Source organism: Microtus pennsylvanicus, chromosome 10, assembly GCF_037038515.1.
Source record: "Microtus pennsylvanicus isolate mMicPen1 chromosome 10, mMicPen1.hap1, whole genome shotgun sequence".
NCBI lineage: Eukaryota > Metazoa > Chordata > Mammalia > Rodentia > Cricetidae > Microtus > Microtus pennsylvanicus.
This window is the reverse complement of record NC_134588.1, coordinates 88,309,260-88,335,723: the sequence shown is the minus strand read 5'-3', so window position 1 is coordinate 88,335,723 and position 26,464 is coordinate 88,309,260. Positions and strand designations below refer to the sequence as shown.

The 26,464-nt window shown below is 43.5% G+C and overlaps 1 protein-coding gene across 1 annotated transcript in view; it reads right to left on the bottom strand.

The window, feature by feature from the left end:
- Positions 1-15,633: 15,633 nt before the first annotated feature.
- Positions 15,634-26,464, bottom strand: part of Rft1 (RFT1 glycolipid translocator homolog) — a 43,779-nt gene continuing 32,948 nt past the window's right edge. The window contains exons 11-13 of the mRNA XM_075988935.1: positions 24,074-24,179; positions 17,288-17,537; positions 15,634-16,868 (exon numbers count right to left, since the gene is read on the bottom strand). Coding sequence (XP_075845050.1) covers positions 16,701-16,868; positions 17,288-17,537; positions 24,074-24,179 — 524 coding nt within the window. The 3' untranslated portion in view covers positions 15,634-16,700. The remainder of the gene's footprint in view (positions 16,869-17,287; positions 17,538-24,073; positions 24,180-26,464) is intronic.

Below are 26,464 nucleotides of genomic sequence, written 5' to 3'. Positions count from 1 at the left end.
TACTGTTCTGGTTACCAATACAATGGGTTATATCATGCAAGGTTTATATGACTATGGGGATAACTTAATTTACTGGTTACTAGGTTTTAGTATTCTTTTGCATATTCTATCATTTAGGAAGATCATGGCACTCCTAAGAACCATACAATCTTTACTAGAAACTCACGCAGGTCAGGAGATTAAGGATTCAAAAGAGACAATAATAAAAAGACTTGAAATGATTGAAGAAATGATTGGAGCTGGTGAACAGAGTAATAAGGCACAAGGACAGGATACAATGCCAACACCAGCTATTAGAACTGGCTTACCAAAGGTTTTAGCAGCATACCCTATACTTAATTCTGACAAAGCGTCAACTTCTAAAGGCTCAAAGGGAGTCAGAGAAGCTAGATGGACGCCAATAGCAATGAATGATCTAAAAGAAATTAAGCAAGCTATTGTTAATTTTGGCTTGCACTCTGCATACGTAAAGGAAATGATAAGGACTTGGGCTTCTAATGCTAGAGCTACCCCCCATGATTTCCATCAGTTAGTGTCTGCAGTTTTAGATAATGGACCTTCCTTGATGTTTGGAATTTATTTCAGAGAAGAATCCAAACATATGGAACAGCAAGGAAGAGCAAAAGGTATTGAGGTTTCCCAAGACCAAATTCTTGGTGCAGGAGAATATGCTGATCCACAGGTCCAAGCTCTTTATGATGATGAAGTACTGTGTCTATGTCACCAAGCAGCTTTAAATGCTTGGAATAGGATACAAGATCCAGCAAAAAGGGTTGAATCATATACCAGAATTAGGCAGGGACAGAGAGAACCCTTTATTGACTTTTTGCAAAGATTAATTAAGGCTCTGGACATAGGGGTAACAGACCCAGAAGCTAGACGAATACTTCTTGAATCTCTAGCTTTTGAGAATGCAAACATAGAATGCAAAAAGATAATTGGGCCTTTAAAGTCTAGATCAGCACCTATGGATGAATGGATTCAGCATACGATGAATGTTGAGACGTTTAGCTATAACGATGAATCTTGGGTAGGAGAAGCGATTTCCACAGCAATGAGGAGACATCAAACTGCCAGGTGTTTTAATTGTGGTAAATTAGGACATCTGAAAAGGGATTGCAGGCACAGAATTTCTAGGAATATTATCTCCTCTGGGAATGACAAAGATAGGAGACCTAGGCCTTCAGGTATATGTAGGAGATGCGGTAAAGGCCGACATTGGTCCAATGAATGCAGGTCAACAACAGACAAACAAGGCAACCCGATACCGTCGGGAAACTCCTTGAGGGGCCTCTCGCAGGCCCCCAAGCCAACAGTGGCCCAGTCATTCCCAGTCACAGTGGAGAACGTGCCTCACCAAGAAAATTAAAAGCTCCAATTTCTGCTGTAAAAAGTAATACTGGTCTAAATGATGAAATCCATGTGGAGGATGAGTCAAAAAACCCAGTTGGACAGAGTAAACATATATTTTGGCAGACTTCTATTAATGATCAAAGACCAAAGCTAAGAGTCTGTATAAATGGCACTTTTATTGAAGGCTTATTAGACACAGGTGCGGATGTAAGTATCATTACCCCAGAATCTTGGCATCCGAATTGGCCTCTTAAAGAGGTAGATGTTCAGTTCCTGGGAATTGGAACCCTATCTCGTGTGAAACAAAGCACAAGATGGGTTGAATGCATAGGGCCCGAAGGGCAAATAGGAAGACTAAGGCCATATATAGCCAATATTGCCATAAATTTATGGGGCCGTGACCTGCTACAGCAATGGAATACCCAGATTAACATTCCTGTAGTTCCAGGAACTCATAATTCTGGGAAGTATATGATGAGGTATTATGGAAAAAGGTCACTAGCCATTCAGGCTGTACAAGAACATACAGCAAATACCAAACCTTTAGAGGTACCAACAGCCCTACCTTTAAAATGGCTAACTGAGAAGCCAATATGGATCAAACAGTGGCCTCTAGCTGAAGATAAACTACAGGCATTGGAACAGCTGGTGCAGGAGCAACTAGATGCTCACCACATTGAAGAATCAACCAGCCCTTGGAATTCTCCTGTGTTTGTTGTAAAAAAGAAATCTGGTAAATGGAGAATGGTGACAGATCTAAGAGCTGTCAACAAAGTAATTCAACCTATGGGCTCACTACAATCTGGAATTCCTTTGCCTTCTCTGTTACCAAAAGGATGGCCTCTTATAGTTATTGATTTGAAAGATTGTTTTTTCACTATACCGTTACAAGAAAAGGATAGAGAAAAATTTGCCTTCACAGTGCCTACTTATAATAATTCTCAGCCCAATAGGAGATATCAATGGACTGTCCTCCCACAGGGTATGCTCAATAGTCCTACACTGTGCCAATATTTTGTAAGTAAGCCATTGGAAATAATTCGTAAACAATTCCCCAAGTCCATTATTTATCATTACATGGATGACATCTTGTTATCTGATTCAAATAAAGATACTTTAGAAAGGATGTTTGAAGAAGTAAAGAAAGTCTTGCCTAGGTGGGGATTACAAATTGCCCCTGAAAAGATTCAAAGAGGAAATTCTATTAATTACCTAGGTTACAGAATAGGGTTAGAGAAAATTAAAACGCAAAAGGCACAAATTAGGAGAGACCGGTTAAAGACTCTTAATGACTTCCAAAGATTGTTAGGAGACATTTCCAGTCTACGACCAGCTGTTGGGATAACACCTGATCTAATAGTTCATTTAAACAAAACCTTAGATGGTGATAAAGATTTGAATAGTCCAAGAAAACTGACAGCTGAAGCAGAAAAGGAACTGACAATGATTGAGGAAAAATTACAGGAGGCACATGTGGATAGGGTGAACCCAAATCTTAGCTGCATCCTAGTCATATTGCCTTCCAGAATTTCTCCTACAGGGATTCTAATGCAGAGGGACGATATTATTTTAGAGTGGATATTTATACCTAATAAACCAAGTAAAAAATTAAAAACTTATGTGGAAAAAGTCTCTGAATTAATTATAAAAGGTAAGCTGAGACTTCGTCAACTAGCAGGTATAGACCCAGCAGAAATTATAGTGCCTTTTACTACTGAAGAAATAAGAAAGTTATGGGAAGACAATGAACCGTGGCAAAGAGCTTGTGCTAATTTTTTGGGAGAAATTAATAGCAACTATCCCAAAAGTGGTAGACTTAATCTCATAAAAAGAACTTCTTGGATTCTTCCTAGAATTGTACGTGATGCTCCAATAACTGGAGCCCGTACGTTCTATACTGATGCAAATAAATCAGGGAAAGCAGGTTACAAGTCAGATGAATTGAGTAAGGTGGAACAAAGCCCTTATAATTCTGTCCAGAAGGCAGAATTATATGCCATTCTTATGGTGCTAAGGGATTTTAAAGAACCTCTTAATATAGTTACAGATTCACAATATGCAGAAAGAGTTATCTTGCATATTGAAACCGCTGAATTTATACCAGATGACACAGAGTTGACTTCATTGTTTATCCAGGTACAAGACATAATCAGAAACAGGCTTTGTCCGATGTACATAACACACATCCGGTCCCATACAGGTCTGCCTGGTCCTCTAGCCCAAGGCAACGCTGAGATTGATCAATTATTGATTGGAAGTGTGTTGCAGGCCTCAAAATTTCATAAGAAGCATCATGTCAATAGTAAAGGCCTAAAGAAAGAATTTTCCATTACTTGGCAACAAGCTAAGGACATTATAAAGAGATGTCCTACTTGTTCTTTCTATAATCAAACACCGTTGCCTGCAGGGAGTAACCCAAAGGGCACTAAGAGAAATGAAATCTGGCAGATGGATGTGTTCCACTTTATAGAATTTGGTAAATTAAAATATGTACACCACACCATAGACACGTATTCAGGTTTTCAATGGGCTACTGCCCTGAGCTCAGAAAAGGCTGATTCAGTAATCACACATTTATTGGAAGTTATGGCCATCATGGGTATACCTGCGCAAATAAAGACAGATAATGGTCCAGCATATGTATCTAAGAAAATGAAACGCTTTTTTGATTATTATAAAATAAAACACATTACAGGTATACCAAATAATCCTACAGGTCAGGCAGTTATAGAAAGATCAAATCGTACTATAAAGGATATGCTGAACAAACAGAAAGGGACCGAAAATACCCCCAGAAATAGATTACATAATGCTTTATTAACCTTGAATTTTCTTAACGCTAATGAGAAAGGAACGACAGCAGCAGAGAGACATTGGATAATGGAAAAGTCTGCTGAACTAAATCAACCGATTTATTTCAAAGATGTGCTGACCTCTCAGTGGAAGCCAGGAGATGTGCTACGTTGGGGAAGGGGTTTTGCTCTTGTTTCCACAGGAGAAGAAAAATTGTGGATACCATCAAAATTAATAAAGTTTCGATTTAAAGAAGAGAAACCTCTTGGAAAGGAGAAATGACAACTCATCCACAATGATTATATTCATACAGGTGGTAAGAAAAACATATAGAATGGGGGCAGGGTTCTGTTCTTATCTCCACAGGAAAACACTCATCTTTGAGAAATTCAAGGGACCCTGGATGTTTGGATACTGACAGATGGAAAAATACCTGCCCGATAGGAAATATCAAGAAAACTGAATGGGTTGTGTAAGTAATATTAAACCATATTTCTAAATTTATAAAGCTGGTTTTGAAGTTGGACTCTGGCTCAGTCCCTCTCCAATTCCAAGCCTGTTAGTAAGAGAAAAACCCAGAGTTTCTGGAGTTTCTGTCTCATGTCAAGAGCCATGATGTGGGACAGAAAGAAATATGAGTTTAGAAAACATCTTTGCTTTTCTTCATATCTATCATACTTTTCATTGAATATATCTATCATGTCTTTCATTGAATATATATATATATATGTCTATATGATTAATGCTTAAGTTTCTCATAATGAACAATGAGTTTTTCCTGAAGTGACATTTGAAGTTTCCAGGAAGAAGATGGGGCCCCATAACAACAACTCCACCTGGTTGATATGACGTCATGATACTGATAGCGCTACAACAAGACCTGCTTTGGGTACCAGCTGCACAAGACAGTTCCAACTTGGTTAGCTGAAATGGTGCACATCTTATACAACATTTTGGCCAGACCTGCACAAAATACTCAGAGACTATTGGCAATTTTAAAAGACATTGATCTTGAAATTTAACCATCATTTTACTTTCACAGGATCCCCCAGAAAGAACGTCGCCCCCATGACAGCTGGAAGTAATTCTAGAGGACGACGTCCCCTCTCCCAGTAAAGTTTGCCCTTGGGTTTAGGGACATCATTTAGGGGTTGATTATAATTAGTATACGATTGAGGGTTGGGGGAGGAATTTTATAAGCTCAGGGATCATTTTGAAAAAAAAAAAAAAGAGGGATGATGGGATAATAGATTTGTAATTGTGAGTTACTGTTTTTAGACAAATATATTGGTATAGATTCTTGTATATTGATACAAAGTTAAATTATATTGACTATTGTATGCATGCATGTTTCTACCTTGTTTAAAACATTTTTATGTATTGACATATATTGTATTGTATATATTTACCATATTGCTGTGTACATTTCTACCTCTGATTAAGATACTTATATAATGTTTGTGTATTGATATATATTTACCTACTGCAATGTATATTTGTACATTGTTTATATTTGGAGGTCATTGTCCTCATTTGTTTCACAGTTGTTTATTGTCTTAATCTTTAAGTTAGATAGATATTGAGAATTATATAGACTAATAGTCATCTAAGTTTGTCATTTATAATTAGACTAATCAGGTTCTTTAGATATATAGAGATTATACTCAGTATAGATAGATAGTCTTCAACTTCTTCAAAGAGCTGTAGAAAATGGCCTTTAATCTAACTCAGAGTTTTGTGGTAGTGAGACACAATTGCTCCTGGCAACACCACTCTATTCCCGAGAGAATGTTGAGCACCAAAGACACTCCACCTGGAGCCTTTCCTTTTGGCAGAACTGGCCTTGGGGCAAAGAAATGCCCATACCTCAACCACTGACAAAGATACAGAGCATGCATCAATGGATAAAACAGGGCTGTCTTATCCTGCCAAGACAGGGTAAGATAGTTTTGAAAAGTTGCTTGCCTTTGAAAATGGTGTGTCAGTTATGTTAGGCCTTAGCCAAAGTTGGTTGCTTCAACACTGCTAATGTGACTTTGGGTGATTGCCTAGGTAGCTAGTTGTCTCTGTGATTTGTTGCATGTTTGGAAGTTGTTTTACTGAACTTCCTAATTAACCAGGTAACATTATTTCCCTTCTCAGATCTTCGATGGGGTTGAAGACTATATAGATGTAGTTACTTTTCTCTCATGACTTGGCCAAGTTATTTATTATACAAGACCTAAGCTAGTTAGAATAGGATATTTGTACTTATTGTATATAATTTCATAGTAGGTTTAGAACTCTCTTATTTAAACAAAAGGGGGAGGTGTTACGGGAGGTCCTCCCACTCCTCCAGCCTATCGCCGCTGAGATACCAGCCCCTTGGGGCGTGGTCTCTCTCCCTTTAAAAAAGCGGCCACTTCCCTCTCCTCTCTCTCTTCACTTCCTGCTCCGCCGGTGACTTGACTTCCTTCCTGGTTACGCAGAGGGCTGACAGTGATCTGTAAGTTTTTTCCCCTTTAAATAAATACCACCCTATTAATCATAATTCCAAACTGGTGTGGCATTGTTTGTGACTTACGCCTTCAAGTCCATGACCATAACTGTATCTCTTAGTTAGACCTGCACTCTGCCTCATCTTTCTACTCTCTGAGACTTAGTTTCTTCACTCCGGGGTACAGCAGAGGGGACAAGAGTCAGGCAGGAAGGTGAGTGGTTTCTAAAAGAGCACTATTTCCAAGATGATTGAGAGCCACAGTACCCCTGGGCTCAGATATCTTTAGAAGAGCTTACAGTACTTGGTCAGAGTTCTAGACTTTGAAAAAAAAAACACAAATATTCATCCCCCCAAAATTCCAGGCAAAAGCAAAAAAAAAATAAGGAACTTAGTTACATCTCAAGGGCAAGATGTGGTGGTTCACGCCTGTAATTCTGCCATTCAGAAGGCATAAGACAAAGGGTATCACCAGAAGAAGAGGTCAGCTGGGCTTCATAGTGCCAGGACAGCTCTGCCTACAGAGTGAGACCCTGCTAGACACACATGCATACACACACAAAACAAATATAGTATATATCTGTAATTCTAGAATTCAGAAAATTGAGGAGGGAGGATTAGCATGAATTTTAGATCAGCCTGGTTTATATATGGCGAGAATCAATTCCATTAGCGCTACATACTAAGATCATGTTTAAACAAATAAAAACTCAGCTTAAGGAAAAACAAAGGATTGTAACCGAGAGGAAACAGAAGCCCACTTTTGGTTTAGCAGAGAACAATGTTTATATACAATATCTTTTAACATATTACATTAAACACTGAACATTAATTGACCGTGAACATTAATTTCCAGGGAGGCATGGGAAGGATGAAGAGGCGTGTGTGGAAGTGTAGCCAGAGCTCCTTCTCACAAAAGAAAGGTGAATGAGGAAGAAACAACACAGGAAGAATGCCACGAGAACAGGAAGCAGCAGGGAGCCAGGATGCTGAGCAGAACCGGCTCTTTTCCATTACCACCCTTGCAGTATCTTTGCCCTTTTAAACCTTTGTTATTTTGATCAAAAGAAAAGTGAAAAGTCAAAGGTAGGATTTGGATAGACAACATGCAGAGGCTTGAGAAGCGGGGTCAACAAGTCAAGGCCATGGAGAGGAGCAGGGCAGAGCTGGGATCCAGATCCTCACCTAAGGTCTGTCTGGGCCAAAGCCCACGTAGGTCTCAGCCGGGAGTGACTTGCTAAGACCTTGGCCTCTACACACAGGCCAGGCATACAGACTCTGAACACTGAAGCACATGCAAACACTATAAAAATGAGATTCAAGCCAAGGGGCTATACCCTAGGTCTCTGGCTAGTGAAATGAGTTCTGTGAGAAGGTCCACTCCAAGGCCACTTGCTAATGAAGCCACCTTGCCCCAAGGAAGGAGCACCAAGAAACTTTTCCTCAGGTTTTATGTTTATTTTGTTCACCAGGTAACTTTCCCCTAGTTCCTCATCCAGTATCACATCCTCTGAGGGAGCACTGGGTTACTGATGGTTTTATTGACAGCGAGAGGAATTGACATAAAGAAGTAATACACCCTTCGTGGCATCTCGGTCACACCCTTCGTGGCACCTTGGTCACACCCTTCGTGGCACCTCGGTCACACCCTTCGTGGCATCTCGGTCACACCCTTCGTGGCATCTCGGTCACACCCTTCGTGGCATCTCGGTCACACCCTTCGTGGCATCTCTGTCACACCCTTGGTGGCACCTCGGTCACACCCTTCGTGGCATCTCTGTCACACCCTTGGTGGCACCTCGGTCACACCCTTCGTGGTACCTCGGTCACACCCTTCGTGGCATCTCGGTCACACCCTTCGTGGCATCTCTGTCACACCCTTCGTGGCATCTTGGTCACATCTCGTATCCTTTTGGGCCTAAGAAATCAGTGACTCTCAAGCCCAGGTGTTGGCTGTTCCCTCCCTGGAAGCTATGGTTTTGATTCCTCAAGCCTAGTTACTGGCATTTCCCTCGGAGTCTCATCTGAATGCCCAGACCCCGTTCTCACCCTTTGGAGAATTTGTAGGACCAGCTGGGCCAAAAGGGCTTCATTTCTTCTTTATAGTGTGCCTTCATAAATAAATAAATAAATGAATGGAAAGAAATATTTCCACTGAGGAAAAAAAGCCTTAATTACATATAGGCCTCTTTTGTGAATTGGGTAGAGAGTGGAGGCAGAAGAGGTAAGGCTAACATCCCCAGAGACTCTTCTCTGCAGCTCTGTGGGCAGATTTATAATTCCACTCTCTGAACTCCACTAGGCTAGAGGTTGGTGCCCCTGCCAGTGCTTGCACTTAGTCTTGCCACCCCACAGCAGCAGGTGCTATCAGGCTTGGAGCACTGAGTGCTTAGCTCAAACATATAGAGCATGAAAGAATGAAGGGGGGCAGGCTCTGGGGTGTGTCTCCAGCGAGAGTTCCCTGATCCCTGCCTTCCTAAATTCAGGGCAGAAGGAAATCAAGGATATAAGAAGAAAGGGGGAAGAGGGTGGGGACAGAGAGGTCAGAAGATGAGAGCACAGGGCCACTGCAAGGTTCCAGGGTGTGAGGAGTGGAGGTTGGCCAGCACCTGATTTGGGGATTCTAGGTGGTACCCTAAGAACCAAGTCAAGCAGAAACCAAGAAGGGTTTGGGACCCTGAGTTCACCAACAAAATGTGGGCTAGGTACATTGTATGGTGTCCGGAATAACAGAGAAGCTGGCAATTACGCAAGAGTCATTAGAAGTGGGCATGGTAGCATATACCTGCAATCCTAGCACCAGGGAGGCTGAGGCAGGAAAATTGTGAGTTCAAAATCAGCCTGGGCTACAAAGTGAGATTCTGTTTTTTAAAAAAAAGTGTGGGGGGGTGGAGGGGTGGAGGTGGAGGGTTGGGTGGGTGGCTGTGGGTGTGGGTGGTAGAGGGGTGAGTGGGTGGGTGGAGTGCTGGGGAGATGGCTCAATTGACAAAGTAGTTAGATCCCCAGCACACAAGTAAAAGACAGATGTGGTGGTGCATGTCTGTAACCCTAGCACTCGGGGGGCAGGGACAGAGAGGGGCAAACAAAGACAGGCAGATCTTCAGAGCTCGCTAGCCAGCCAGTCTAGCTCTTGGTTCAGTGAGAGCCACTGTCTCAAAACCTAGAGAGTGCCACACCTGACACTGACCTCTTGCCTCGGCACACATGGTGTGTTAGTTAGGCTTTCTGTTGCTGTGAAGAGACACCATGACCATGGCAACTTTTTTTTTAAAGATTTATTTATTATGTATACAACATTTCTTCCATGTATGCTTGCATGCCAGAAGAGGGCACCAGATCTCATTATAGATGGCTGTAAGCCACCATGTGGTTGCTGGGAATTGAACTCAGGACCTCTGGAAGAGCAGTCAGTGCTCTTAACCTCTGAGCCATCTCTCCAGCCCACCATGGCAACTTTTATAAAGGAAAGTATTTAGCTGAGCAGCTTGCAGGTTCAAAGATTTAGTCTATTGATGTCATGGAGGGAGCACGGTGGCATGCAGGCAGACATGGTGCGGGTGAGGTGTTTGAGACTTCTACATCCAGATCAGCAGGCAGCAGGAAGAGAAAAGCAACACTGGGCCTGGCTTGAGCATTTGAAACCCCAAAGCCCTCCCCCCAGTGACACACTTCCTCCTACAAGGCCACACCTCCTTACAGTGCCACTCCCTATGAGCCTATGGGGGTCATTTTCATTCAAACCACCACACACAACATATGTGCACAAACACACACATATACTGCATAAGCATACATGTAAAGGTTAAGACACGATTCATTTCATTTTCTGATTAGACAACTTCTCTGTTAAGCTTTAACTTAGCCAAGAGCTGCTATCTATCTATCTATCTATCTATCTATCTATCTATCTATCTATCTATCTATCTATCTATCTATCTATCTATCTATCTATCTATCTCAGGTTCTCTGTCCTTTATTAACTCATCCATAGCAGGATTTCGAGTTGGATGAACAGAGATGCTGGGGAAGGACAGCAAAGCCTGGTAGGATGGTACCTCACTTGTCACATGTAGATAATATGTTACATGTAGACAAGTAAAGAAGATGTGTTCAAGGTCAGTGAGCTAGAGAAGGGCTGCCGGGACAAGTAATACCCAATGCATGAAATGCAACAGAGCACCCTAAGAAAATCACAGCCACATATACGCACATGCATGTACATGTACACGCACACGCACACACGCACACACACACACAAATGCCTGATGGATGCTTAAAAATAGAGACGAGGACATAACCCACTTTCTCCACTGACGATGTACATAGAAGAAACGAGAAGACAGGACATCCTCTGGTGGCCTCTCACCAGGCCTCCTATCCCAGGTCTGCTGCAGGAGAGCCAAAAGGAAGCAGGGGCAAACACAAGGCATGTATCTGGGCATTGTGCCCATGAGCCCTGCTGGCAGCCAGACCACCACATGACTTCACTGAGTTACAAAAGAAACTAACCTAAGTGGCTCTGTCCTTCAATTGCCCCCTGCAGCCTGACATCTGCATATCTACATGAACATGTTCTTGTCTTTAGTGAAATGCCTCTTAGGGGTATCAGAAGCCACATGGGGAAAAGAGCGATCTTCAGTTCTAATTTGAGAACATAAAGACATACCATGCTAATCTGTCTTTTTATGGAATTCTGTCAACACATTAGGGAAACAAGGAAGGCTCTCTTAGTAGCATGGCTAGTTAAATGGGAACGTATAAGGAAAACATTGCCACTTGCTTTCTGGCTACAATATCTCATTATCTGGGGTCTTTGTGATCTCAAGGCAGGCTCTGTCAGGAGGAGGAGAGCTGAAAATGAGCTCTGGGGCTGGAGAGGCTCAACCTTTGCCCGTGAAGGACTGAAGTTCCAGGGTTCCCAGCTTCCCTCTGGGAGTTGAGCCTCTCCTGACACCGGAAAGAGGACCCCGGCAACCTTCTTCACCGAGCCACCCATCACGATGCCTTCTTCCTCCTCTGCATCTTTATCCTGAGCCAGGGTCTCTGTAGCCCAGGCTGGTCTCCTCTGCATCTTTATCCTGAGCCAGGGTCTCTGTAGCCCAGGCTGGTCTCCTCTGCATCTTTATCCTGACACAGGGTCTCTGTAGCCCAGGCTGGTCTCCTCTGCATCTTTATCCTGAGCCGGGGTCTCTATAGCCCAGGCTGGTCTCCTCTGCATCTTTATCCTGAGCCGGGGTCTCTATAGCCCAGGCTGGTCTCCTCTGCATCTTTATCCTGAGCCGGGGTCTCTGTAGCCCAGGCTGGTCTCCTCTGCATCTTTATCCTGACACAGGGTCTCTGTAGCCCAGGCTGGTCTCCTCTGCATCTTTATCCTGACACAGGGTCTCTGTAGCCCAGGCTGGTCTCCTCTGCATCTTTATCCTGAGCCAGGGTCTCTGTAGCCCAGGCTGGTCTCCTCTGCATCTTTATCCTGAGCTGGGGTCTCTGTAGCCCAGGCTGGTCTCCTCTGCATCTTTATCCTGAGCCGGGGTCTCTGTAGCCCAGGCTGGTCTCCTCTGCATCTTTATCCTGAGCCGGGGTCTCTGTAGCCCAGGCTGGTCTCCTCTGCATCTTTATCCTGAGCCGGGGTCTCTGTAGCCCAGGCTGGTCTCCTCTGCATCTTTATCCTGAGCCGGGGTCTCTGTAGCCCAGGCTGGTCTCCTCTGCATCTTTATCCTGAGCCGGGGTCTCTGTAGCCCAGGCTGGTCTCCTCTGCATCTTTATCCTGACACAGGGTCTCTGTAGCCCAGGCTGGTCTCCTCTGCATCTTTATCCTGACACAGGGTCTCTGTAGCCCCAGCAGGTCTCCTCTGCATCTTTATCCTGAGCCAGGGTCTCTGTAGCCCAGGCTGGTCTCCTCTGCATCTTTATCCTGAGCCGGGGTCTCTGTAGCCCAGGCTGGTCTCCTCTGCATCTTTATCCTGACACAGGGTCTCTGTAGCCCAGGCTGGTCTCCTCTGCATCTTTATCCTGACACAGGGTCTCTGTAGCCCAGGCTGGTCTCCTCTGCATCTTTATCCTGAGCCGGGGTCTCTGTAGCCCAGGCTGGTCTCCTCTGCATCTTTATCCTGAGCCGGGGTCTCTGTAGCCCAGGCTGGTCTCCTCTGCATCTTTATCCTGAGCCAGGGTCTCTGTAGCCCAGGCTGGTCTCCTCTGCATCTTTATCCTGAGCCGGGGTCTCTGTAGCCCAGGCTGGTCTCCTCTGCATCTTTATCCTGACACAGGGTCTCTGTAGCCCAGGCTGGTCTCCTCTGCATCTTTATCCTGACACAGGGTCTCTGTAGCCCAGGCTGGTCTCCTCTGCATCTTTATCCTGAGCCGGGGTCTCTGTAGCCCAGGCTGGTCTCCTCTGCATCTTTATCCTGAGCCGGGGTCTCTGTAGCCCAGGCTGGTCTCCTCTGCATCTTTATCCTGAGCCAGGGTCTCTGTAGCCCAGGCTGGTCTCCTCTGCATCTTTATCCTGAGCCAGGGTCTCTGTAGCCCAGACTGGTGTCCTGTCTCAGCCTCCTGAGAGCTGGCACTGTAGACTCATGCCATCATGCCTGTTTCATGATTTTCCACAGGAGGTTCATAAAAACAAGGCGTGGGTGAGCTAGGCAGCAGTCAGGCTACGCAGAGTGAAGCCACTCTCCTCAGGCTTCCCTTTCTCAGGGCTGGAGAAAGTCATGCACTATTAGAACTAGAAACATGCTTCCCGTTGTCACCTCCCAACGTGACTAAGGCAGTCATGTCTTAATTAGTCGGTGCTCACGGACGAGCTCTGATGGAGTGAGTACCCAGTTCCATTCCCAGGCCCAGGCCTCTCACAAGATGGTACAGATGACATTCAGAAGAAGAGGCTATTGGAAGGCCCAGGGCTGCGGAATTTTCAGCTTCCTTCACCACCGAGCACAGTGAAGTCAGGTTGCTTCTGCCTAAGGCATTTGTGAAGTCAGAACGACATTGTGACAGTAGCAAGTTTCATCACTTTAGGGGAATGTAACAAGGCTCAGGGTCAATAGGGTCGAGTGACTCAGGAATGGAAATCTCTGGTATCTGGTGAGTGAAGCAGAGGTCCAGGTCACACTGGTGTCACTAAAGTAAAAGCTGCGGTGACACTTCTCTCATTCTTGTCCTTGGCCTGTGAGTTAGTCACATGCCTTTTGTGTGGTTCTTCAGTTATGTGCACCAACATTCCAACTTAAGGAAGCAGTACACATACTTCCTGTGAAGGGTGTGTAGGGACCACACAGGATCAGCATCCAGTGTATTCAGGCCTCGGGGCACTGTGATCTCTCAGAGATGGCTGAAGAAGACACATGGGGCAAAGGGAACAGGGTTTGTGACCTTTATTTTTCTTCCTTTATTTTTATTCTATAGCCTCATGTTCTCTAAGCTGGCTTGAATTCTTGATTTTTTTTTTCTTGTCTCACTGATAATACTACCATGAGCCACCATGTCCAGCTTGCTTGCCACGTGTCTGCAGGGTTGTATTCCTATGGACTCTTAAACTCTGAAATAGCCATAGAGTATATAAAGGTGTTCAATAAGTATGTCTCTACTGGTATAAAACATTTACTTTTAAAAAGATTTAAAAAATTGTATTTTATTGTATTTTATATCTTTACTTGTGGTCTCTGTGCTGATTAAAAAAAATTCTTCCTAGGCCTAGACATTAGCTTCCTATATAGTAAGACATCAATAAAATAATTTATTATTGCTCTGCTAAAAAATAAAGTCCTTAAAAATAAATAAAGTAAATCAGGAAGTAGTGGCACATGCCTTTAACCACAGTACTCAGGAGGCAGAGACAGGCAGATCTCTTTGAGTTCAAGACCAGCCTGGTCTACAGAGTGAGTTCCAGGATAGGTTCCAAAGCTACAGAACAACAACAAAAAAAGGCTGGAGAGATGGCTCAGCAGTTAAGAGCACTGGCTGGTCTTCCAGAGGTCCTGAGTTCAATTCCCAGCAACCACATGGTGGATTACAGCCACCTGTAATGAGGTCTGGTGCCCTCTTCTGGCCAGCAAGCATCCAGACAGACAGAATACTGTATACATAATAAATAAATCTTTTTTTTGTTTTTGTTTTTGTTTTTTCGAGACAGGGTTTCTCTGTGGTTTTTGGAGCCTGTCCTGGAACTAGCTCTGTTACCAGGCTGGTCTCGAACTCACAGAGATCCGCCTGCCTCTGCCTCCCGAGTGCTGGGATTAAAGGCGTGCGCCACCATCGCCCGGCAATAAATAAATCTTTAAACAAAAAAAAAAATGGGAATATAGAATACGATAGAATAAAAGGGTAGATTATTGAATCTACTCTGAAAAGGAAAAAGGGAGAATATAGATATGATAAGATAAAAATGAATAAAAAATGAATTAAAATGCTTGCCACACAAGCCTGGTAGCCTGAATTCAGTATCTGGATCTCATAGCAGGAGAAACAATTCCTAAAAGTTGTCCTCTGATTTCTATGAGTGCATCATGGCACTTGCACACATACACACACAATTAAAGAAAATAGACAAATGCATGAGTTTTGTTGCTTATTTGCTTTTTGTTTTGAGATATGTAGATCAGGCTGCCTTGAACTCACAGAGATCCATCAGCCTCTGCCTCCTAAGTGCTGAGATTAACGATGTGTGCTATACTATTCCTGGCCCAATGCATGCTCTTTAGTGCATAGTACTAGTTACCCTTTTTGGCCCTCCAGGGGCAAATATTGTGCCAGAGGATTATTAACTATTGACAGTCAAGATCAAGTTTGTGCAACCATATCAAAAAGGGAATTCAAAGAAAAAAAGAAAACTATTCTCCAGCCCATAGAAAGGCCTGATGATCTCACCTGCAGGTAAGCAGTGTGCACGGTACAGGAAGCCTGGCTTATGAGGTAGCCTGCAGGCCCAAACTTCCAGGCCTGCCACTCTTGCTGGGCATTGGAATATACTGACCAGTTACTGGAAATAATGTGTCGGCTAAGAGGGTTTGACGCTGATGTTTTTTTTTTAAAAAAAGATTTATTTTATTTCATGAGTGCTGTAGCTGCATGTATACCTGTATGCCAGAAAAGAGCAACAGATCCCATTATAGATGGTTGTGAGCCACCTTGTGGATGCTGGGAATTGAACTCAAGACCGCTGGAAGAACATCCAGTGCTCTTAACTACTAAGCCATTCCTCCAGTCCTTGACTCTGATTCTTGCCATATGCAATTTGTCCTGTTTTATTTCAAGGATAAAAAGAGCTATCTATGTAACTGTGGTAATCACCTGTGCGACTTCCATGGCAAAATTAAAGAAAGCTGGGAAGCAGCAGCCCTTAAGGAACAAAGCAGCTCACACTTCCCATCAAAGCTGCCCCTCTCAAGTGGCTACATCTAAGGTCATCTGACAGTTTCCATAATTGATTTTCCAAATAAGAAATCCTGAGTCCTATTCCAGGGCATGAGCTGCTCTGGGAGATACAGCATGACCATGAGAGCAAAGATCTGATCTGCATCTCTTGGTTTCTTTCATTGTGAGGGCTGGGACTATGGATATAGTTCAGTTGTAGAGGCCCTGGGTTCAATCCCCAGGACTGTAAACATTATTTCAAATATGTCAAAAATATTTCTTATTGAGCTGGATTTTTCTTCTCTCAAAATTAAAGCTACAACACTGACACAGGGAAAGTCACAACTTTCAGGCCACACTTTGTTCTTGTTTGGTGTGAGTTCAGGGCTCCCTACTACTTTTACAGAATCTTGTGATGGGTCACTGGCTACAGCGCTTTTTCTTGGTCAAATGATGACTAACCATTAACATTTAAGACAGTTTGTTAGAAGATGTAACTTCAAAGGTCAATCACATGCAGAAGGAATTAATTCATTAACAAAATGGACTTTTGGTCTTCACTTAAAGGGATATTCCTCCTTCAGTCGGAAGGCTTCAACTAGGCGTTCTCTTCTCTGGCATCATTTCCAGGGTGACGCTCATTCACAGAAGGACTTTTGCACAGCGACACACGCTGTCCAAGAATCACTCCACGGTGGGTCCAGGTACCAAAAGTGTCAGAGCAGCATCAAAATCATGTCATTTTGTCACTGAGTCTGGATCTACCAAACTGAGTCCTGAGAAAGTGGACTAGCTTGGTCTCTGTGAAGAATGCTGTCCCAAGGGTCACTCCTAAGCAGATGGTCCCCACAGCGATGTGTGCCAGTCTAGCAGACCAGCCCTGATCACAGCAGAGGACCGCCTAGAAGAGAAACTAGTGTCACTGCCAGACAAACCAGGGCACAGTTACCATACAGCTGCTTCTTCTTTTACGTTTATTTATTTTATGTGTGTAAACTTATGTGCATATGTGCCCTCTGGGTGTGTGTGCCCCATGCCTTTAGAGAGACCAGAGCTGATATGGGTGCTGAGAACTGAACCGGGGTCCTCAGGATGAGCCGTGAGTGCTCTGATTTACTGAGCCAACTCTCCAGCCCTACATCTGGCTTCTAAGTCTGATAAAAGGCACAATGAAGAGACTAGGGGTTAAGTACTGCCCTTTAGGTCTGGAGAAGAAGGCCACAAGCACTTGATCAGTCTGTTTTGGATGGGAGGGGAGAATCTAGAGGGAAGGACACTGGCAGCCTGCAGAAGTAGGGTGAAGGCTGAAGGGAGTCTTACCTCTGAAACACCAGTCACGCCACCACTGAGGGCAAACACCCCAAGGAGGATTGGCGACAGGCGCAGGCCAGCCAGAGGTCTGTGGGGGCTCCTCTGAAAGTAGTGATGGATGAAGTAAAGGCTCTGTGTGATCCGAATGCCCATGTTAAAGCAGTTGGCCAAGATGAAGCCCACACTGCCACACCAACTGGTCAGGAGATAGGATAAGACCAAAAATGAGGAAGACAGTGCCAGCATAGTGAAATTGTACCTGGAGAGACAAGCAACATGGTGAGTTAAGTATCTTGCCCGAAGACAAGAACATTACACAAAAAAGTGGCCATATTAACTCACAGAGAGATCTGAGTTCATATTACTCATAATTCAATGTTTTTATGTGTGTTGCAGGCTGGGATGGATTGTTTAGTTCTTGTGCTAGAGAAACCCAAGGCCTTCCTTACCTATGCTAGGCACGTTCCTTTGCCTTTGTATGCTTTTCCTTTTTTTGACAAGGCGTATCACTTTGTAGCCCATGCTGACTTTGAACCTCCAGGGTACAAGGATTATAGGCCTGAGCTACAATACCTGGCTCAGTCCTTAGTTTTGTTGTTCTTGTTTTGTTTTGAGACAGAGTGTTCCTATGTAGTCTAGGCTTACCTCTAACTTACTATATAGCTCAGGCTGGCTGGCCTTCCAGAATCTCAATCTCTGTCTCTGTAGTGTGTCTCTCTCTCTGAGGTACTCAGAGAGTACCTCACAATGCACAAACTAAGCATTCTTTTGTTTTGTTTTTCAAGACAGGATTGCTCTATGTTGTAGATCTCGTTACAACTGGAACTTGATTCGTAGATGATGTTAGCCTCGAACTCGCGGAAATCTACTTCCCTCTGCCTCCCAAGTGCTGGGTTTAAAGGTGTGTGCCACCACCTAGTTAAGCAAGCATTCTTTACTGAGCAACATCTACAACCTTGGGGCCTTAAACTCATAATCACCCTGCCTCAGCCTCCCAAGAGCTAAGATTACAGGTATGTGTTCCCACGCCCAGCCATAACCCATGTTTTTATAACCCTGAATATGAGATAGTTAACATGCAAATGAGACCCCTAAACAAAACACATACAATTCAAGATACTTACACTTCTTTTTTTTAAAAAAAATATTTATTTATTTATTATGTATACAGGCCGGGCGATGGTGGCGCACGCCTTTAATCCCAGCACTCGGGAGGCAGAGGTAGGCGGATCTCTGTGAGTTCGAGACCAGCCTGGTCTACAGAGCTAGTTCCAGGACAGGCTCCAAAGCCACAGAGAAACCCTGTCTCGAAAAAACCAAAAAATAAAAAAAAAAAAAACAAAATTTATTATGTATACAATATTCTGTTTGTGTGTCTGCCTGCAGCCAGAAGAGGGCATCAGACCTCATTACAGATGGTTGTGAGCCACCATGTGGTTGCTGGGAATTGAATTCAGGACCTTTGGAAGAGCAGGCAATGCTCTTAACCTCTGAGCCATCTCTCCAGCCCAATACTTACACTTCTAAGGATAACAATTTATGAGGTGATTCTTTGTAATCAAAACACAAAAATCCTTTTCAGCTGAATCTCCAATGAATGTGACCTGAGTAATAATGCCAACTCTGTAAAGGACTGTGAGGGCTGCTAGGGACAATGGCAAACATTAATATGCATGGCTCCTATCCTGTGGAGCTTACATTTGTTCAGCAGAGAAATGAATCAGCACACTAAGGCTGCAAACCACCCAAGGACTGACCAACTTGCTTTATTAGAGTGCATGATAAGACAGACAGACAGACAGACAGACACACATGCACACACACACACACACACACATATATGCCCATACACATACACGCATGTGCACACGCGCACGCACACACACACACACTGCAACAAAGGATGTATAATTTCATCCAGAATTAAAGAAAGAACATTCATTTACTTCTCAGTAAAAAATCTGATTTCATGACCAATAAGTGTACAAGAGCTTGTATTTCCACACTACTACTCTGAGTTCCTAGCTCCAAATCTTTAGATACAAGTGTAGATCTCACCCCCATCAAGGAAACTTCTTTTTTTTTTTTTTTACAACAAACAGAGACCATTACAAAAAACCACAGCCAATCAAAATGAAGAGTTGTGGAGCACAGTCTCAACTGATCCATCTACAACACAACTCCTACACCTGAGACTCGGGTCACAGCAGAAGAGGAGACACAAAGACTGTAAGAATCAAAGGAACAGGAAGTTTACTGTGAGGTTGTGTTCCCTAGAAATGGAAGAAGCTACACCAATGAAATCTTAACAACATGGCTGCCTGCACATGACCCAAACAAAAACAATACCAATAACCATGTTAAAATGGACAGGGGAAAGCACAAAAGGACACTGAGCTCCAGGCAACTAGGTGTTGTGGGATATTTTAACCAGGCAACGATGTGTTACATTTATTTATGCTGTGGAATATTGCTTTAACTGTGTAAAGGGTGTCACTTCTGTTTATGCTGCGTTGTTTAACGATGTAAGGATGCGTGTTTAATCATGTAAAGATGCATTGCAAATGTTTCACCTTCCTGCCCAAGGCACCTGATTGGTTTAATAGAGAGCTGAACAGCTAATCGCTGCTAGGCAGAGGAAGGATAGGTGGGGCTAGCAGGCAGAGAGAATAAATAGGAGAAATCTAGGCTTGAAAAAAAAAAGGAGGAATGAGAGAAGGAGGAGAAAAGAACAAGGGACACACCCTGGGCCAGAAACTAGGCAGCCATTAGCCAGCCAGAGAAAGATGGCAAGAAAGTAAGAAAAGGTAAAAAACCCGAGGTAAACCATATATAAAGAGAAACAGATTATGTTATAAGAGCTAGCAAGAAAGAGCTAAGCAAAGGCTGAGCATTCAAAACTAATAAACTTCCTGTTTCACAGTAAACTTCCTGTTCCTTCAGCTTTCACAGTCTTTGTATCTCTTCTTCTATAGTGACCCCTCTGTGCCATGATTTGGGAGCTGGTTGGTGACCCGGAAGAAAAATTCTGGTACAACTAAGGACTGTTGAGAGTGACTGAGAAACAGTCTCCCCCCGGGAAGAGCACACCAACTGCTTATCCAATACCAAACGGTCAGCCCTGGAAACACACGTACAAGTGACATACAGACTGAGCGGGTTGTATTTATATATTTAAGAACACACACACACCAATTAAAGGAAAAGAGGCCGTGAATTTGAAAGAGAGCAAAAGGGATGGGGGGTATAAGAAGGGGAAGGGAATTTGGAAATGATTATAATCTTTTAAAAAATAATCCTTTAAAAAATGCTACAACATGCTGTCTAAATTTCTTCATGATTTGGTCATATGACCTCTGTTTCTCTTAAACATTTCAAATGTGTTTTAGCATTGCCTTACCTCCTCCACATTAACACTGAAATTACTGTTAATGAAAATTCCCTTCAAAATGTGGATTCTGTCCCTACATGTTGGGGCACACCTTTAATACCAGCGCTCAAGAGGCAGAGGCTGGTGAGTCTCTTTGAGTAGAGCCAGTTTGGTCTATATAGCAAGTTCCAGGACAGCCAGGACCACATAGAAAGAAACTGTCTAAAAAAAAGCGTGTAATATGTGATAGAGTCCTAGTTTATGTACTGCCCCATCTCTCTCTTAGCAGGCCTTAGATTATATTTTATTTTTAAATTGCTCAATGCTAGAAGCAGCTTTCAAATTGAAATATGGTATTTTTCAAAGTTAAACTTTTTATCCATGGAGAAAGAGCAGACTCAAAGCAGCTCTGCAGCTATGAACTAGCTAAGGTGAAGAGGATGCGTAGACAACTATTTAAGACTATGGGTTGTGATCTACTAATAGGCTGGCAAATTAATTCAATAGGTCATAATGTGTCTTTAAGACTTTTAAATTGTATCTTGTTTGTATGCGATGGCTGTCTGTGTGTATGAGGGTGCACATGTGTGCGTGTGTATGAGGGTGCACATGTGTGCGTGTGTATATGAGGGTGCACATGTGTGCGTGTGTGTATGAGGGTGCACATGTGTGCGTGTGTATGAGGGTGCACATGTGAGTGTGTGTATGAGGGTGCACATGTGTGCGTGTGTGTATGAGGGTGCACATGTGTGCGTGTGTGTATGAGGGTGCACATGTGCGTGTGTGTATGAGGGTGCACATGTGTGCGTGTGTGTATGAGGGTGCACATGTGCGTGTGTGTATGAGGGTGCACATGTGTGCGTGTGTGTATGAGGGTGCACATGTGCGTGTGTGCATGAGGGTGCGCATGTGTGCGTGTGTGTATGAGGGTGCGCATGTGTGCGTGTGTATGAGGGTGCACATGTGTGCGTGTGTGTATGAGGGTGCACATGTGTGCGTGTGTATGAGGGTGCACATGTGTGCGTGTGTATGAGGGTGCACATGTGCGTGTGTGTATGAGGGTGCACATGTGTGCGTGTGTGTATGAGGGTGCGCATGTGCGTGTGTGCATGAGGGTGCGCATGTGTGCGTGTGTGTATGAGGGTGCACATGTGCTGCAGTGCACATGTGTGCGTGTGTATGAGGGTGCACATGTGCGTGTGTGTGTGAGGGTGCACACGTGCGCGTGTGTATGAGGGTGCACACGTGTGCGTGTGTGCATGAGGGTGCGCATGTGTGCGTGTGTGTATGAGGGTGCACATGTGCTGCAGTGCACATGTGTTCGTGTGTATGAGAGTGCACATGTGCGTGTGTGTGTGAGGGTGCACATGTGCTGCTTGCACATGTAGAGATCTAAGACAACTTGCAGGAGTAGCTTCTCTCCTTCAAGCACGGGTTAGAACTCCAGGGTTCAGGCTTGGCAGCAGGCATCTGTACCTACTGAGCCATCTTATCTCACCTGCTCTGAGATGTAGCTCTTTTAAAGAATGAGATAGAAGAGATAAAAAGAATCAATGTATCTTGTGCGTAAGTGAGATGCTTCCTGCTTTACGGAACCTTGCTTTTGTCAAATGCATTTACATGTGTGCCGGGTCATATTGTACTCAGACCAATCGTTTCCATGGCTTCAGATTCAAGATTGCTTGGCACTGGTAATGAATAGTTTCCCTGGTTTACATCTTCTAAAATTCCAATTCTATTGGCCTGGGAGAAGACCAGAACTCCCTAAGATAAAGGCTTCAGTCTGGGCTAGTTATCTTGGCTACACTCCAGTCACGATGCAGCCAAGTCATCAGGCTCCTATGTGCAGCAGTCTAAGACGAGAACAGACAGAGGGTGCTGAGAAGGGAGAAGGACTCCCTGACTCTGGGCTACCCCTTCCTCACTCCACCCTTAGACCAAGCCTCTGAAGTTCACAATGGTACTCAAGGTAACAGAGGCAGCATGGAAACCTTCAAGGATCCAGAACTCAAGAGACAGTGGTTAGTTAGAGAGGAGGGCACACACCTCTTCACTCACACCACCCTTCATATTCTCTCCTTATCGTTTTTATCCTTCTCCTCATCTTACAGTGGCATCATAAAACACTGTCCTAATATTTTGGCATGAGGATATAAAAAGCAGATGGATTTTTATAAAAGACGAAAATGAGGGAAAATTTAAAATACAGTACATGTACAAGGGCCTACTTTGTACAGAAGTAACAGGAGAGTAGTAAAAGTAGGGTGAACAACTATCTCCATGGAAGATTTTGAATCACAGTCAGTGTTAGAACCACGGATGAAGGACCCAGGGCAGAAGTCCCAGTCTGGAGCTAAGAGATAAGAACTTGTGTTGAAATACACATCTGCCTTTGAGCCTTCTTAGGAAAGATGTCACAGAGTCCTGAGATTCTTGGAGAACTACAAGTCCCCTAGGGACAAGAATTTACATAGATATAAGTGACTTGCCTATATCCATGTCTGTACACCACCTGCATTCATTGCCCAAGAAGACCAGAAGAGGCTGTCATGTCAGATCCCTGGAGTTACTGAAGATTGTTAGCTGCATGTGGGTACTGGGACTTGAACCTGCGTCTCTTGAAAAACAGCCCGTGTTCTTAATCATTGAACAATCAATCTCTCCAACCCCTAAGTGGTGTAGGAGGTTCTTCTGTATTTATGTTGCTTTCATTGGTTAATCAATAAAGAAACTGCTTGGCCTGATAGGGCAGAACTTAGATAGGTGGGGAAGACAGAATTGTATTCTGGGAGGAAGAAAGCAGCAGATAGAGCCGAGCCGCCATGAAGCTGCCAGGTCAGAGACGCTGAATCTTTCCCCGTAAACCATGACCTCATGGTGACATACAGATTATTAGAAATGGGTTGAATCGAGATGTGAGAATTAGCCAATAAGAGGCTAGAGCTTATGGGCCCAAGCAGTAATTTAATTAATATAATTTCTGTGTGGTTATTTCATGTGTAAGCTAGCCGGGGGGTGGGATGCAGCCCGCTCCTCCCTACTACACCTAAGAATTTGCTTCTTGAAAAAGCAAAGTAACCGAGTAAGCCCTGAGCTGAGGCTCACTCTTGAACAGGGATGGGGTAGGATGAAGACTAGCTTTTCCTAAGGCTGTCTACAAACCTAACAAAAACAACACTCCCAGGGTGATACCCATCCCCCCCTAAAGGAAGCGGAATATTGGTTTCCTAGACCCACTGTGGGAAGCACCAGGTAAACTGTGTCAGGGCAATGGTGGTCCTAGGGAGAGACCACACTAGTAGTATAGTGTGGCCTCTGAGAAAAGTGTAGCCAAATCCACGCTCAGAATGAAAAGTAAAAGATGAGCACATTACTTCACTTCATCCGAAGGCAAGGATTAAATGTGCACGTTCTACGTTACCCACCTGTCAACCTCCTCTTTGCTCATGGCCGCAAACGTGAAACACTCGGTCACACCATTGATTGCAAGCAGGAGGACATAGAGACAATAGGAACGCATCAACACAGGACCTACAAAGAAACAATCCAAAGAGATTCGAGAGTCAAAACGGGATGTGCCCTTAGCTCCACCATGTGTTCAGAGAATTAGGTCAGGGGACCTGATGGCGACAATGGGAGACTGCATGCCCACCTGAGGACTCCAGTATCTCACCACAATGACCAAATCACTTGGGTAACACCAAAAGGATAGTGACATATAGTGGTATATTATTTGTGTTTTAATAAATAAAGTTTGCCTAAAGATCAGTGCTAAACAGTCACACTAGTTGGTCATACAGGCCAGGCAGCGGTTGCCCATACCTTTAATGCCAGCAGCCACACTAGTTAGCCATCAAGACTGGACAGAGGTAGTGCACGCCTTTAATCCCAGCTCATAAAAAGGGAGAAGACAGATCTCACTCTCAGTCTCAATTTGAAAATTCATGGAGACAGGATAGCCTATTTTCAGTCTAAGGAAAAAGAGTCAATGGCTGGCTGATTTGCTTTTCTGATCTTCAGGCTGAACCCCAATATCTGCTCTGGATTTTTGTTATACATGCTACATTTGGCACCCAACATTTGGGGTACGATTTCACAAAAAAAAAAAAGCCACTTGCCTGTGGCTTTACAGCCACTGTCATATGCCAGAGCTACAAGTACCTGGAGTCACTGCCCTACTTGCTAGATCTTTCTTTTTTCTGTCTTGGCTGGCTCTCCCTGAAACCCCTTCTTGGGCTGCTGCCAAACCAACTGCCTTGAAATCCAGTCAGGCTTTTACTGTTCTATGCAGCAGCAATAAGCCTCATGTCTTCATCAACATCATTGGCAGATTTGGTAAGAAAATTAACGTAATGGCAATTCATTTATATTTTAATAAGTAAAGCTTGCCTGAGGATCAGAAAAGTGAAATGCTGGCCAGACTTACAGACCAGGCAGCAAGGACACACAACTTTAATCCTAGTAACCACACTAGCTTGCCATGGAAACCAGGCAGAAGTGATGCATGCCCTTCGTCCCAGAATGAAAGGATTATAAGATGGGATTCTGAGATTCCTGGAGGCAGGATCATCATTTCAGACTCAGGTAGAGGTAAGAGCCAGTGGCTGGCTGTGTTGCTTTTCTGACCTTAGAGTTGAACCCGAATTTCTGGCTCTGAGTTTTTATAATTGTGCTACAAATTGGGAATTCTTAAAGGGAAGAATTAGTTAGAAGAGAGAGTTTTTTCTCACATTAAAAAAGAGAAAACACCATTACATTGGAGGGATTTGTGTCTGTATGATAAGCTGGACAGTTTGAAAATGGAACAATTAAATGAGAAGATAACTAATTTAGAAGGGATTTATGTAATGTCAATTGTAAATGTCAACATTATCATTTTTATGGTATCATTTAAAAAGTTGACTAATCTGAGTGCTAGGATATAGGCTTTAGAGAAATCTAATAAAACAGATCATAGAGATATTCAAATCCAGACAGAGGAATTTAATGGAGAACCAATTTCTGCGTTGCATTATAAGAATAGAGGGGAACAACCTAAGGTTTTCAAACAACCAATCTTAATATATCCAGCAACCTTACAGGAGTTGTCAAATGATAGAGTAAAAAGCTGAAATGGACTCCTAGGCCAATGTTAGATTTAAGGAGATTCAGGGAAGCAATAGTCTCATATGGCATGCATTCACCTTTTGTGAAGCAAATGTTAAACTCATGGTCAGTTTGGAATAGAATTATCTCTAATAACTGGATAGAGTTGGTTAAGTTGTTTTAGAGCCTGGTCACAATTACAATGGAGTAGCTTGTTCAGAGAAGAGGCCAAAACTATTAAAGAATGCAGTAAAGCTAGATGTAGGAAAATATCTTATAGGCCCATATTCCAAATCTGGTTCAGTCATTTCCTGCAATAGTAGAGTAAACACCTTCCCAGAGCAAATAAAAAAATAAAGAACCTAATGCTTACTGGAAGAAGCCATACTGCTTTGGATAATAAAACAGGTTTAGAAGAGAAGAGAGAACAAAAAATTCAGAAGAAACCATAAAGCAAATATTTTGGGAAACTTAAATAAATGAACAAAGACCAAGATTAGAAATATAAATAAATGACATTATCATTGAAGGACATCTGGTAGACCCAGGTGCAGATGTAACAATAATTTCATCAAAATCTTAGCATGCAAATTTGCCTCTTCAGGATGTAAATGTTCAATTTTTAGGTATCAGAACATTATCTCAGGTAAAGCAGAGCACAAGATGGGTTGAATGTATAGGGCCAGAAGAACAGAGAAGAATATTAAAACCATATGTGGCTAACACAGCAA